We start from the raw sequence: 16,747 nt of genomic DNA, 5'->3' as shown, positions 1-16,747 counted from the left end.
TGTAGACAAACCGATCGAGAAACGTGGGGCGTCCGCCATCGGTGGAATCGGTAGAGGTAAGATTTTCTTGACCATAACCGCACCTTTCGTGATAGCATCGGAGCGGATTTTGAATTCGGGGTCCTCCTTGTCGGTACCACTCGCTGTTGTGGTTTTCGACGAGCCGGCCGGCCTCCCCCGCGTTGCTTGTAGCATCTTCAGTAGAAAAAATCACGCCTGCCTCAGCCAGTGCGTCTTCAACATTTTCTCGCACCACTGTTGTGTAGGATTTTTTCTTTTCCGCCTGGAGAGCGCTGACACTCCATGCTTTTGGTGGTACCTCTTCGTCTACTGGGTTTTCCAAAACTTTAATTTTTCTGGTCAGTAGATCCACCTTGTTCTGTAAATGAGCTATAACACTTTGCTCATTGTCAGTCTCCTTTGGACGTTTTTGGCTGGGTTCGTCTGCCAATAGTTCGTCCTCAGCGTTGGTTGGTACCAATGAAACCGAAGACTCCTCCAAATGACGTTTTTTGGATTTCTTCTTTCCTGATTTTCCCGTTGACTTGCGTAGGCGGGAATCTCAGTTCCAAGTTTCTATCGGCCAGGCGAGGCAAACACCGCAGTTGATGTGCCCATTACATTTTCTGCCACATGGAATGCAAATACGGTGATCATCGTAAGTGAGCATCGATATATGGCACTCTTCACACTTTCGTCCGAAAGTGTTTGAATCCGAAGTGCTGGGATGAACGGTGTTCAACTCTCCGGTATCCATATTTTCCGCCATCTTGAAACTGAAGGCGGGCTTTTGAGTTTCGTTACTAAAACTACAATTTTTTACTCAAGGTGACAAAGTACGAAGTTCTTGATGTCCACAAGAGCTTCCTGACACACTAATAGTTCGGTGGCTGTGTTGATGGGTGGTAACAATGTATTTCCACCGCAAAAACAATGATATTTTGGCAAGCCCAAATTTCAACCGTGAATCAATCTCGTGGTTAAAAATGGAAGTATGCAAATCAGATGACAGGGGAAGGACGCCCCCTACGGGAGCTATCCACTGTTATTTTGATTTTATTTAACCAGTATTATATGATAATTGGCAATTATCCCATTTGTTTATGAAATTAAAATTTCATTAACCAAAGGGGTTAGTATGCAATACTCTGTAATAAACTACCCATTGATCCTGGTTGAATCATCTAACCATGCATTGATGCTAGTTGAATCTATCTAACCACCAGTTGATGTTAGTTGAATCCATCAAACCACCCATTGATGTTAGTTGAATCTATCTAACCACCAGTTGATGCTAGTTAAATCCATCTAACCACCTGTTGAATCCGTCTAACCAACTGTTGGTACTGGCTAATCCATCTAACCACCTGCTGATGGTAGTTGAATCAATCTGGCCACCTGTTGATGCTAGTTGCACAATGCTATGTGCACAAATCAGCACAATCTAGTCATTTCATGTTGTATGCAATAAGACACAAATCGAATGTCCCCTGTGAATAGCTAAATTTCAAAAAATAGAGGGATACCTGATCTAGTTATTGAATTATGGACCTCAATTCTATGCATTTTGACCAACTTTCAATTCAAAGTGGCTTGGATTGGAGTTGAGTTGGATTTAACACTATGTGTAAGTACTCACTTTGTCCATGGAAACAAGTTTTATTTGCTCTTTGTCATTTATTTGATAGAACCATTTGGTCAGAAAAATATCATGCCTTTAAAATTTCCTAAATATTCACTAGAGCCATTTCCATCCTTATCTAACAGATGCCATAAATCCCAACATTAAAGAGTTACTTAATAATAGATAAATAGATTATACTTTTGTTATCTCGTACCTTCCCATGCCTTTGATGCTGGATACTTCATTAAGTTTCCGTGCAGCTTCAAATACTGAGGATTCATCATCATGGTCCCTGTACATAAATTATAGAAAGTATAAAAAGGGTAATCCTAAAGTAAGCCTTATCTGACAGCTTATATATACTCAATAGATTAAAACAGGGAAATAACAAACAGATTAACAATATAAACACTGGTATTCAATATTGATAGTATTAAAAGGCAGTTCTATATTATGTTTTATCATAGACATTTTCTATAGTCTATGGTTTGATACATAACATGTGTAAAATACAAATTCACAAAATTAAAACAATTTGTGTTACGATATTGTGTAAACAACACATTAGACCTAGAGATGTTGCTAGGCATGATGTGGGACCCATAGATGCAGTTGTGATGACTACAGCCCTAAACAAATTAAACTTTCGAATCTCACTGCAATGTACAAATGTTGACATGAAATAAGGCGAGAGTCACCATATCAATATTTTATTAAACAGAATGCTTTATCTTTGTGCTCTATGTGAACTCCTGCATTATATTACAATATCTATTAGAATTGAAACTTTAAGGCAGCAAGGTAGCTTTGATGCACAATTTGAAAGATTCATGATCATTTGCTGCATTAACAATTCACAGTCATATTTAGTGTCAGCTGGGGTCACTTTTACTGTTCAGTTACAAATTAGTATGTATAACCCTGCATCGTAAAAAACGATGACCTTATTGAACTGGATCACATAAACTCCTTAAAAGTTACACTATGGTTGTAAGTTGATTTGAATTATGACATAAATGCAATCAGTATTATTTTCAGTTGTAAAATATAATCAAAATGAATAAAATTAGATTTGAAAGCCACCAAAACAACTAGATATGCATTTGATATATATCTATATCATATACATGACTTGCATATCTTTTGATTTAATCAAACATTGATTTTTCTATTTCACAGAAACAAATTGCGTATACTTTGTAGCAATTCTGCTTGTTCCTGATATTTACTCAAGGTACTAAATATTAATTAAAAAATATACACAGTTAAGCATCAGGCAATGAAAGTTTGGTAGTATATGACATCAAACTGTGTGATATGTATTTTCATATCTGTCCTGTATTATGTCATACTCACAGGGGCATGTCAACTGACGGTAAATCCCCTTTGTGCTCGCACTAGGAGATCCATCATCATTGACGAGCCCCTAGGGTCACACTTCAAAGATACACATGTTGCGTATGATAACTAATATTATTTAATGTTTTCAATACACTTACCAGATGTCTAAATGAAGCTTGTCTGCACTGATGTCACCAATAGGACTGTAAACACAGAGAAGAAATACAAATTGATTTATAAACTCTTTATGACATACAATTCTATTAAGGCCAGACTTTTATTATTCCTTGTTTCGCAAACCAGCCGAATGAACATAGCCAAAAATGAAATAAAAATACAATTTTATTTCAGCGTAATTTCTTATTTTTTTTTAATTTCTATTTTTTTAAGCCCGTCGCATAACAAATCCAAGTTGCATTTTCGTGGGAGTATCATGATCAAAGTACCGAGGTCTCGCGCAGACGAGAAACAAGATTATACATGGAATAAAATTTTATTTCATTTCTTCTCTCCGATCAATGATCTCACTTACAATTCTTTGAGAATCACACAAATCTAATGGAAAAAAAGAATTAATTTTTTTTTTTTTCGCCCTCCTCAAAAAATTTGCCTTATGAAAACTCGAGAAACAAGGAATGAAAAAGGTCTGGCCTAAAGGTAAAAAACAGACATTCATATTTCATTAATTATTAAGGATGATCCCAAAAAGATCACACATCCTGGTACTTTCTGTGGGTATTGCAGTCTTATAACAAACAATAATTTGTAATATTATACATCAAATTTACAATACCACCTTTTGTCTCTAACACCCTCACCTATTGCAAGTAGATGACTGTAGTGAACATATAAACCCAGTGAGCAAGGTGATATTTATTCAATTATTTCACAAGCTTATTATTTTAAATTTGTTAATATATAGTCACATGTCACCAAACACTGCATTTATTGTATACTGGATCATTGAAATACAATTAACACAGACACACTGGCCTCTGTCATATAAATAAGAGCATGTGCTTCTAATAGAACAAACTGGTATACTATCGAAGGTCATGCATAAGGCACTAGGACACTATTAAAGTTGTAACACTTCTATGTAAAACTGCCTCTGACATATGATAATTCACAAATCTCTTCTAAACTAGTGCAAAGATTAATCTGTCAAGGTTTATCAAAATCAAACGTGTATTGCTCAAAGCTGCCATTTCCTCGATTTCCGTGTCAGCGAGCAATCTTTGCAAGGAATCATAAAATATTGTTATCTAGGATCAACCATGCAAATCATAGCACATTTGTTTCCAGGTTCAACACTGTGGGAAATAATTAAAGTCAACACAAGTTCAATTATATTCTTTCATATCAATACGTTCATAATTAGATTTACAATTTAGTTTTAAACTAGCCATGTATATTTGAGGTGTGTAAATCTGTTTAGAGTATTTATTAATTTTTGTTATGGGAGTGAGTGTTTTTCATGATCACTTTCTTTCAGTATCCACTGTAATAGGGTAGATGGGTGTTATTATATGAGAGAAGTAAAAGCTGGAAAAAAACTTTAAAACTAGTGATATAATGGTTTAAATGTAGCTCTTCTGGAAAAGATACAAAATAGATTCCATTTTGATCATAATCAGTAGAGCATCAGAACTGTATTTTCAGAGTTCATTGAGAAGTTTGAATATTGTAGGAAAATTAAGAAATCTGAATCAAACCCGGTAATATAAATTGTAGTTTTCAAAACAAAGTTAAAATAACATTTCTATAGACTTTATACTCTTTATAGACCAAAAATACATAAATATTCATCAAAAATAGAAAACAGCATTTGGTAACAAATCTGAATGGGTCCACCTGGGAAACAACCACATCAAATATGAAAATATGATAGTAATCTATATAACAGTTTTTCTGAAAAATAGTTTTTCTGAAAAACCAGTTATCACCACCAAATCATTTAATTTCTAGAATTGTTTTATACAGGAAATTACAATATTAAACCTTTGTAGAGCCAAAGCCAATTTTTTCACTATTCACAAAATATGCACATGTTTCTAAAGATTTGTTCATAACCTGTAGCCAATAAGAAATTATGTCTATTTCGTCCAAAATTATAGAAAAATGCATAAAAACAGTAAAAATTTGGCACCAAAATCAAGACGAGAATCAAAGAAAGCTTAGAAAGAACTCCCCTGTGCTGAGAGTTTTGGAGACACATTAAAAATTAATTCAAAATTACTTATACTTGAGATATTGATGGAATAGCTGAAAACTAATTATGCAAATAAGGTAACTAATATGAACAGATTTAAGTGTAAAACTAATAAGGTCTGCACAATGTACCAAGTTTCATTGAAATGTGATTAGAACCAAAAAAATATTAATTATTATACTAATTAGAGAATTAATATGAACAGATTTTAACCCAAAATTAATCAGACTGTCTATTGTCCTAGAGCATTTATGTACCAAGTTTTATTCAAATGTGATGATCAATACTTGAGATATCAGTATTAATTAATTATGTTAATTAGGTGATTAAGAAGCATAAATATTTACCAAAAACTAATATGGTGCATAGTCTTAGGTTCATTGAAATGTGATGGGTACTCTTTAAAAGTTTCATTGAAATCCAATGAGTAGTTTTTAGACATCATAGAACAGCAAAAAATTAACTAGTTATGCAAATTAGGTAATTAATAGGCACAATTATTTATCCCAAAATTAATCAGGTCTCTGCATAGTCCTAGAATATCTATGTCGCAAGTCTCATTGAAATGTGATGATTAGTACTTGAGATATCAGGTGAAAAGCTGAAAATTAACTAATTATGTTAATAAGGTGATTAATATGCACAATTATTTACTCAAAAACTAATTAGGTCTCTGCACAGTCCTCAAGTAACTATGTACCAAGTTTCATTGAAATGTGATCATTACTACTCGAAATATCAAAAGCTGAAAATTAATTAATTATGCAAATTAGGTAATTAATATGTACTGATATTACCCTAAAAACTATCAGGTATGTGCAGTGTTCCAAGTTTTATTGAAATGTTACGATTAGTACTTGAGATATCAGTGGAAAAGCCGAAAATTGATTAATCATTATGTAAATTAGGTAATTAATAATATTAACAGATTTTTACCCAAAACTAATCAAATCTGCGCATTAGTTCAGAGCATCCATGTGCCAAGTTTCATTGAAATCCAATGAGTGGTTCTTCAAAAATCAGTGGAACAGTCATAGAACAGCTTAAAATCAGTTAATTATCATGCAAATTAGGTAATTAATATTCATAGATTTTTACCCAAAACTAATCAAATCTGCACACTAGTTCAGAGCATCCATGTGCCAAATTTCATCAAAATCCAATGAGTGGTTCTTCAGATATCAGTGGAACAGTCTTGGAACAGCTAAAAATCAGCTAATTATCATGCAAATTAGGTAATTAATATTCATAGATTTTTACCAAAACCTAATCAACTCTGCGCATTATCCCAGAGCATCTATGTACCAAGTTTCACCAAAATTTGATTAGTGGTTCTTGAGATAACGGTGGAACAAAAAAAGTGACATACATACATACATACATACATACATACAGACATACAGACATACAGACAGGGTAACTGTCAAAAAGTATATCCCTCAAAGGGTTAATGGGGTTAATAGATCTATTGGTGACAGTTATTATCAATTATCTTTTTAACCAAGCGACATGTGTTGTCTTTCTTGGCATATATTTTTCAACCCAGATAAGACATTATATTGTCTACCCCATTTTGACTTCATTATAACAAATGATTTTTTTTAATGGACCCAAATTTACATAAATGCAGAACTTCATTGATTGTTTATTTCAGTAGATAAATGGTAATTGTGGAATGGTAGGAGAAATTTGCTTTGAAGCGTTGTATAGTTTTACTCCATATAAACACACCATATCACTCATTTCTAATTACCATGTTTTCAATAGGATCACTGTTTAATAGTCACTCCATCAAATTTGTTTATACCAGCTCAATATATCACAAGCTGTTCATGAAAGTATTGGGGTTAATACTGAATTATTATTTAATACTTTGACTGTCCCTTTCTATTCACATAGGCTAAGATCATATTTTCATTCAAGATATTAACACTAGGATATTAGAACCCCCAATACCATCATGTCCATTAATCAATACTGATCAAAATTGATGACAAAATCCAACTGGGCTTTGAGTCAAGCCAAACGGCAGACAGATTAAAATCATTAATACTGATGAGAAATCATATTCATCATAATGTGCATCATGAGTTTGCGAAGGATAATAAGTTGCTATGACGATAGAGATTGTCAGATCATAAGTTTGAGGAATCATTCTCAGGGTGAAGGAATACATATATTCATTAAAATAGCTAGTGGGATTATGGAAGGATATGTTGCAATAGCCTGAGTCATCTATCATTGAAACTAATGCACAGGAAATACAAGTTACTCCTAACTGGTGCTGGTTGGAAAGTTCTTAACAGCCAAATTTCAAAACAAATTACACAAAGTATACCTAAACAGATGCTGTATGTCCAGATGGCTGTAGGCAACAGAAAGATAGGAAGACCTAAGCTGAGGTTTAAGGACAAATGCAAAACCAGCTTGTTGGGATGTAACGTCAACCCCAAGACATGGGGAAAGTTAGCTGCAAACAGAACTTCTTGGAGGTCAGCCGTGACAGTCGGCACTAAGCTCCACAAAAATGTCATCATCTTAGACCTGAAGGCAAAGTGTCAGCAACGAAAAGAAAGAATTTCAAATCCTTGTTGTGTAAGTCTGACCTGCGGAAATTGTTCCAGAAGCTTCACTTCCAATATTCTGCTTAGACCGTCTATCAAGACGAAAAGAGCCATATATAATTCATTCCTGGTTCACATTCTGTTTTTTCTTTATAGTGCTTGTACAATATTTACATACCATAGTCCATAAATTTCTAGTTGTAATTGTTTTCAGTTGACAATGTTCCAGAATAAAAAAATTTTAAAATAATAAAGTAATTTTCTATATGAGCATAATGTTTCAATTTTGATATTTTCAACACAGATTGGATGTGTTACCTATGCGTTTCTGTGATTGATGGCCCCCTTATGGTGCTTTATGAACGCCAGACTGGCAGAATGTGACCATCGTTGAATATTATTCCCTTATGATTTTTACACTGCCACAATTTATCGTGTAGTAAAAACACATGCTTATCTTTACGCTTAGTCTGTTTAATGAGAATTGACATCACACGTGGGCGAGTCTAACTTATTATCATGTAAATATTTCAATTAAAATATGGAAATTTGGAATATGACCCACAGCCTATACAGTTTTATCGAATTGACACCTTCATGCTGAGCACAAATACTGAGTTTAAATACATTGGGTGGGAGGTGGGCGGGTACAGTAGGGTGAGTATGGTTTCACTATGTAAAATTCAGATTGTCAACTTATCGAATCTGATCTATATTACTGTGTTAAACCATACTTTATTTTATATACCAAACAAGTATCGATAGAACTTTTGGGAAGTTTACAAAAACACACCTAGGAGATGGATAATCTGTCGGGAGCTCCAAACCAATGAATATGATAATTCTAAATACAGTACAACCTAAAACACACAAATAATTTAAATACAGCAACTGTGAGAGAAAACATACAGCAACTCAGTGGAATATGTCCAGAATTCAGTGGAGAGACTTAAATATATAAATTGTGCTTTGAACTAAAAACTAGCAAAATATAGGTTCCTATCACTTAACTAAGAGAGCTTGTGCAAGCAGGGGAAAGACTCACATTCACTTGGAATTTGGGTTTTTAATACTGAAAATTTTACACCATATCCCATTTTTTTAAAGCTTGACTCTGACTGTGTGTACTCAACAACTTTAGATCACTGAACACATTTGATATAATCACCTTATCAAATCGGTCATCATATATGAAGGGTTCAACTGATATAGGATGAACTCTCAATGAACAATCTTACTCACAATCTGAACTTTTCATTCCATACAGGATTTAGGGTTTCTCTCTTGACTTCCGTGACTTTTATCATCATGGCTGGGAGCTGATCTCGTACACTTTTATTTTTCTGCTTCTCTTTTTTACTTCCCCTGTGTTTTAAACTCAATTTCTTCTTAGGTTTATCTTCTTTCTCTTCTTCCAATTCTTGTTCAACCCCAGCCCCAGGCATGAGACCCAGCATGCAATAGGGATCACTGTATCCTAGGAATAGGGTCAGAATACATGCATCATATTTTCGTCATGACTCATTGGAAATATGAGTATGATTTAGTGCTCTGGGTTTCATATTCATGGATAATATATTTGAAATTAAGTACCACATGATAATCCTTTTTAGAGCTGGCATGTAAGTACTATATGGCCAAATCATAATAACTATGTAATTACAATAATAGTGTATTGATTTCTACACAAAATTTTGTTTGTAGAAATAGCATTTCACTATGTTCAACATTAATAATGTCAATCAAGTTATTATTATGAATATAGATAAGAAGTGGCTTGTAAACTATAGAATATGTGAATGGGTAAACAATTATATTAGGTATGTGGGTAATTTGGTGGATGACGGGTATGGAGGAAGCTTGTATGGATGATGTGTGGGTAGATTGGATATAAGTTGGGTGTGTGGGTATATTGGATGGAGGAAGGATGTGTGGGTAGATTGGATGAATGATGGGTGGATGGGTACCTTGGATAGAAGTTGGGTGTGTAGGTAGATTGGATGGAGGAAGGATGTGTGGGTAGATTGGATGAATGATGGGTAAATGGGAAGATGTGTGGATGGGTACATTGGATGGAAGATGGGTAGATTGGATGGAAGATGGGTGGATGGGTAGATTGGATGGAAGATGGGTAGATTGGATGGAAGATGGGTGGATGGGTAGATTGGATGGAAGATGGGTAGATTGGATGGAAGATGGGTGGATGGGTAGATTGGATGGAAGATGGGTAGATTGGATGGAAGATGGGTGGATGGGTAGATTGGATGGAAGATGGGTAGATTTGATGAAAGATGGGTAGATTGGATGGAAGATGGGTGGATGGGTAGATTGGATGGAAGATGGGTAGATTGGATGGAAGAAGGGTAGTTTGGATGGAGGATGGGTAGATTGGATGGAAGATGGGTAGATTGGATGGAAGATGGGTAGATTGGATGGAAGATGGGTAGACTTAATAGATGATGGGTATGTGCTTTAGATTGGAAGGATTACGAGTAGATGCATATTATGTATTTGTGAATAGATAATAGATAGATGTGAAACGAAAAACAATTAAATCAATGAAAACATACCATTTGCATCTTTTGCATCTAAGTCCTTAGCTCCGACAACTGTCACATTTAGGATTAGGGTAGGTTTCTGTGATAAGATAAAACAGGAATCACAATTTGACATGTTTACACAACATAGCACACTCTTTAATCTTTTAGCATAGAGCTTGTCATATCTTCACTGTATAATGAAACATTAACACATGTTGGTTTGACAAATAATAACTATCACAATAAAAAGAAATACACCAGGATGGTAACTATATCAGTGAATACAATAAAATAGGTACAGTGATACAGCACTTTTAAGACTGACTCAAAAATAATTCTACCTCATTCTACATTTCGTCAGTCATTCTACCGCTTGCATCTGATGGAGTAGCTCGTTACTGTAAAAGCTCATGCGAACCATTAATTTTGAGTAAGTCTAAAAAGTGCTATATCACGTACTGTGCCTACCGGGTATTTTTACCAGGGGGTATATAACTGTTGGATTCTAGTATATTAGTCTACTTCTCCACATGCAATTGTAAATTTGAAGGCTGAATCCTACAGGGATTCATAGTTACACCAGGGCACCGTTAATATTAGCAATATGTCCTGTAAGACGATAATAGTAGTTCTTTGGCCTATCAATCACTTAATACAAAATAGTATTGCTCTGCTGAAAGTTGAACTAAAAATAATCCCACTTTATTTCAATGCATACTCCCATATTCAACATGAAATCAACATGATTATATTAATATTCTGGGCATATTATACTTTTTTTGTTTTTTTTTCATTATTTGACACATTGAACTTTAAATGCACGCTTCCATAGGAAATTAGTGAAAAAAGTTCGCAGAACATTTCCTTTTAAAAACCTATCTCAGTATATATCCCCCGGATACACCATAAAATCAATTAGTTGCCGTAAATGCACGTATAAAATAAATTAGTATATCCTGAAATAAATCAATCATGCAAAAATCTGTCTTGTAAGTGGTATATACAATTGGACATTTAGGCGTAATATTATTCCTGAAATACCATGACAACCAATCAGAAAATGCATTCATTATTCATCATACCAGGTAACAACAAAATTGGGTCTGTCTATTTAATTTAAACATGGGAACCATTGTCTCAAGCTGAGTAAAGAATAATATAGGTCCTAGTTGTGAGGACAATAGCTAGTGTATATCCAGTCATTTCTAACGATAGTCGAGATACGATACAATTTACGTGGTAATACAAATAGCTGTAGAATTGTTTAGCGTAATATGGTGCTGCAAATATATATAAACAAATGATTTCAGTTGCTCATAGCAATAGCAAGACACTAAGCAATTACAGGATAATGGTTACCAGCTGTGGATTGAACAAAAACATTCTGTTTGGTAATTAGATTGCTATACGCTACCTGCTCCTCCGAGGCTTGTGCCAGAAAGTGGGAATGATCTTCATCATGTACGTGAAATGCCTAGCAAAGAAATGAAAGAAAGAAACAATTTGAAACTCAATATTCCATCAGTGTATTATAATAAATAACACATCTTGCCAAAAACCATTTCCATTAGTTGTATCATGTCAGTAATTGTATTTCACTAAATTGGCAATTGTCCACATTATAACATGTGCTTTCAATGATAGGTATATATTGTATTACTATATTGCATTTATTCAGTACTGAAACGAATAATACAAATGATGATAAACTTGGTAGATAAATGCATGCAATTGCCAATTAAAGGTACCATACTAGCTCAAAGTTTCCAATCAAGTCCAAAATACTATGAAATCACGTATTTTAGGAATTTGTATGCATAGTGGCTAATGTTTGTACTAATGCACAAACGGCAGACATTTAAGTCTCACATTTGAGTCTCATTTTAAATTCGAAAAATAAAAATTGCAAAACATCAAACCATAATTTGGGTAGGCAAAACAAGTTGTCCAACAGGTAAATAAATATTATGCAATATGTTCTGCACGAGAGACCCTTTCTGTATATTTGTTAGTCAACAAGCAGGCGGTAAAAAAAGATAATAAATTTAAAATTCTAGTGGTATGTTGTACAACATCTCACTTATATCATTAAGTGCACGAAGCATAAGATATAGCTTGAAGTCAAAGTGGGATCTGACCTTATATGTTTCTAAGCATTATTGCTTTAAAGAAATCAGGTGCAGTCCACTTACACACTCAACTGCTTCAAATAATTTCATTATTACAGCTGAATTCAAATGAGAGAAGTGTGTACCTCACTCACACTGCTGCATTGTGTTTAAAATTCAATCATGAATATCTATAGAATTACAAGTAGTAAATTGGAAACCATTTAAAAAGATCCAGGTTATATTTAAAATATTTAAATAGCAGAAGTCCGAATTTTCTATTCCATTTGATTGCCTGTGGAAGCTGCAATTATCTTTGCAAAAATTATGTTGACATTCGTTTTTTTTTTTTTGCATAATTACATGCATACATATGTGCGACATAAATTACAGTATGGATGTGTACGTAAATTTTGAACATCGAACACACAAACGAATGAACACATGGACAGACAGATGCAAGGAACTGAGCAATTTCAGGATTTAAGTCTAAAACAATGGAGACTAACAGTCTGCAGTAAAGCAATTAGATAAATGTCAAACTGACAAAAAAATAATAAATAATGGTAAATGGACAAGAACAGGATCAGCTTTAATCAGCAGGGCCATGGATGCGCTTTCTAAATTATTTATGTATGCATTATTTATTTTAATGCATAATAGGCAATCTATCTTGACCAAATGTATGGACATGCATATATAATACATCAAAGAATGAAGCTTTGTACATACATGCATTTTAATCTGACCATAGGTTTGGTGGAAAATAACATTACCTAATAAACCATATCAATTTTTTATTTACCGCTTAACTCAGAAAGTGTGTCAACCCTCCTTTCCCATCTGGGAGACATAAATGTCAGATTTTTAGATGCAAAGAAAAATACATGATTCATGGATCAAATCCTCTAATGTTTTTATCACCTAGGGTTGTAGAAAACAAACACTATACAGAGAATTTGCACCATTAAGCCCTCTCTAGGGTCAACATGTATATCAGGTTCCAACATTACAATGACGTTATATAAGATGCATGCAGACATCCATTTAAAAATAACTGACAATATCACAATGATGCATATAAGAGGTTGGAGAGTTAGATTAAAAAAAAAGACTTGCAGAGTTTGAAATTAGATTGTCACATATAAAAGTCAGAAATTACATCAAGGTGAAAACTTATCAGTATGTTAAAGTGAGGGAGTCGTCACCTGCGCATGCGTACGATGACCATAGCGAGTCATTGTTTACAAACAAGTATCTACCCATGAGCCTTTGCGTTTTTAGCGCGTGTTGCTATCATTGCTTGGGACTTAATTCCCGCAGGTGTGCAGGTGACAATGATTTTTACATCCTTGAAATTTGAGAGGATCCATATAATCAGCATGACAATGACATACAGAGTTTTTACATTTACTGATTAAGGTATTAAAGAACAAACATAGAAATAATACGTAGAAACTATAACTGCAGTATGTAAGTAGACTGGCGCAGTCGGGGCGATTAATTTGTTTTTGTAGTTTAAATAAAATTTTAAAAAATCACGAAATGGAGGTGTTAGCGCGAAATCCCCTGTAACTGCGAAATCTCCCTGCAGGACACTGCAGGAACCGGTTGATTTTTCAACGAGTAATTATGTTAATGAGTGTTCTAATTGACAATCATCTAAGCCAATCACAAGGTCTCTTCAACTGACCTCTGACCGAGAAGACGTCGGCTGCTAGAATTTTGGGTCTGCAGTGTGACCTTTACCATGTTGACCTCATTATACACGTATTTCCGCCGCCACCTCATTATAATATGTGCATTCATGAAAATTTAATAGCAATGAATTTCCTGCAGAATAAACCAGTCAGGGTGATTTCGTGCTAACACCTCCATTCGCGAAATTTTTTATTTTATTTAAACTACAAAAACAAATTAATCGCCCGACTGCGTTATATGTAAAGTCAATTTAGGGTACTTAAATTTAGTTTGAGATGAGAGGGGCAAATGTTTTTGCTTCATTGTCTAATCCTTTTGCTTTTTCACAGAAACCATAACAGACAGTCAAAATTAAACATCAAATAGGATATAAATTCTGATTATAATTAAGTGAACATAACTTTTTCTTAGCTACAGATCAAAATTTCAGGAAAAATTTGAATTTGATTGAATTTTATTTTGACATTGCCCTGTAGAATAAACTTTTGTTGCGTGATAACTCAAATACCAAATTTGATTGGGATTTTTTGTAATAAAATAGAAACAGCATTACTTTAATCCACATAGATTCCCAGCACAAGATGAAAATGTGTAACTTCACAAATGTATCCATGCAGCTGTCTAAACTGGAACATGCCAACTTGTACATAATTCAATAAGTACAATCTCATTTCTTGTGAGAGAGACACACTGAAAGCATTCTTATCGTTGTATGTAATGGAATTGACTTGATTCTTAGGGGAATATTTGTTTCTCCACAGGATACTTACAAAGATAAGTATCAGAACAATAAATGAGATCAACAAATCTGTCAGTCAAATCTACACAACAACTATTATTACTTCATATAAAGCTACAAGTGGTTATTCAGACAGAGTCAATATTGAGGACAATTAAAAATTGGCATTGCTGCAATTGTTTATTGCAGCATATTTCGGGGGCTTCGTATTAGTGCATTATACTTATTTGTTCCCCCAAGATTTATTTTCTTAGTTTATTTTTAGTATGTATTTTTGTCATCCTTGTGTATATAGTTCACCCAAGTGTTTTCTCTTAGTTTATTATAGTATGTATTTATTTTCATCCTCATGTATATTAACCTACCATACTTGTAGCTATGGCTTCCGCCATTTCTACCTTGCCAGGCAGCTTCCGCTGCCTTACTAACCTTACGTGGTCTCGGCTTACGCTGTTTCTGCTAGTAAGTGCAGCCTCCGCAGCACTACTGATAACTTACTTACCTCAGGTGGTCAACAGCCTTCGCTGTTCTACCAGGTAGTCTTATCTCAGCTACCACAGCTTCACCTCATAATCATTACTGATTACTAATAGTTAACATTTATTTATCTTTATCACAGTTTGTTTTAAGAAGTTTTCTGTATGTTTTGTTACCAGGTGCTAAAGGTCATTAGTACTGTCACGAACTAACCTATCTGGGGGGCCCGCTGTGGGACACGTTATCTTAGATAGCTTAGTTACAGTTTGTTAGGCAGTCAGTCATTTTCAACTTTGTACAGGCAGATTGTCCCAGCAGCGTGCCCCCCCTTGATGCCAAATAAAGTTCAGTTTACAATATTTAGTGTGTCATAAATAGTTTATTAGTTTTATAGATGTATTATTATGTCAGTTTAATTTGTATAAAAGGAATCATTAGTTTAGCCTAATACAGGCATCGCCATTTTGTTAAGTTTTTGAGTGAACATGTCTCAATATATGATGTGTATGGAATTCAGTTCCAATCACTTGTACAGCTACAGTCACGCTGTTTTTCTACTGTGTAGTTGCAGTCATGCTGTTTCTACCTGTAGTTGCAGTCATGCTGTTTCTACCTGTAGTTGCAGTCATGCTGTTTCTACCTGTAGTTGCAGTCATGCTGTTTCTACCTTGTAGTTGCAGTCACACTGTTTCTACCTGTAGTTGCAGTCATGCTGTTTCTACCTGTAGTTGCAGTCATGCTGTTTCTACCTGTAGTTGCAGTCATGCTGTTTCTACCTTGTAGTTGCAGTCATGCTGTTTCTATCTTGTAGTTGCAGTCACACTGTTTCTACCTGTAATTGCAGTCATGCTGTTTCTACCTTGTAGTTGCAGTCACACTGTTTCTACCTGTAGTTGCAGTCACACTGTTTCTACCTTTAGTTGCAGTCATGCTGTTTCTACCTTTAGTTGCAGTCATGCTGTTTCTACCTGTAGTTGCAGTCACACTGTTTCTACCTTTAGTTGCAGTCATGCTGTTTCTACCTGTAGTTGCAGTCATGCTGTTTCTACCTGTAGTTGCCGTCATGCTGTTTCTACCTTGTAGTTGCAGTCACACTGTTTCTACCTACATTTAATAATTCTAACAATATCATTTGAGGGCTAGTATAGTTTTTTGAACAATGTTGTTTTACATGCTTTTATTTCAGTTAAATATTTAATTCTCTTTGTGTTTATTCTACTGTTTCATGTCTGGGTGCTCACCGTGTCACCATGCAGTGTGTATCGCCTATTGTTATGTTCACTTTTCCTTGTGTAGTGCAGCTTAGGTGGGACACTGTGAGCGTCCCTTATGGCAATAAAAGATTTTATACTGAAACTTGAGTGTTTGTGTCGTAAATTATAATATTATTAACAAGCTTGTAAAGTTTATTTATTATTATTATTATTATTTAGTTATATTA

At 34.5% G+C, this 16,747-nt stretch overlaps 1 protein-coding gene across 1 annotated transcript in view; it reads right to left on the bottom strand.

The window, feature by feature from the left end:
* Positions 1-16,747, bottom strand: part of LOC102801357 (BAI1-associated protein 3-like) — a 185,491-nt gene that overhangs the window by 29,229 nt on the left and 139,515 nt on the right. Inside the window, exons 5-9 of the mRNA XM_085502869.1 lie at positions 11,696-11,755; positions 10,312-10,378; positions 8,984-9,218; positions 3,124-3,168; positions 1,839-1,916 (exon numbers count right to left, since the gene is read on the bottom strand). Coding sequence (XP_085358995.1) covers positions 1,839-1,916; positions 3,124-3,168; positions 8,984-9,218; positions 10,312-10,378; positions 11,696-11,755 — 485 coding nt within the window. The remainder of the gene's footprint in view (positions 1-1,838; positions 1,917-3,123; positions 3,169-8,983; positions 9,219-10,311; positions 10,379-11,695; positions 11,756-16,747) is intronic.

The sequence above is a fragment of the Saccoglossus kowalevskii genome, chromosome 8 (assembly GCF_978046115.1).
Source record: "Saccoglossus kowalevskii chromosome 8, keSacKowa6.1, whole genome shotgun sequence".
Taxonomy (NCBI): Eukaryota; Metazoa; Hemichordata; class Enteropneusta; family Harrimaniidae; genus Saccoglossus; species Saccoglossus kowalevskii.
This window is presented reverse-complemented; position numbering and strand designations above follow the sequence as displayed.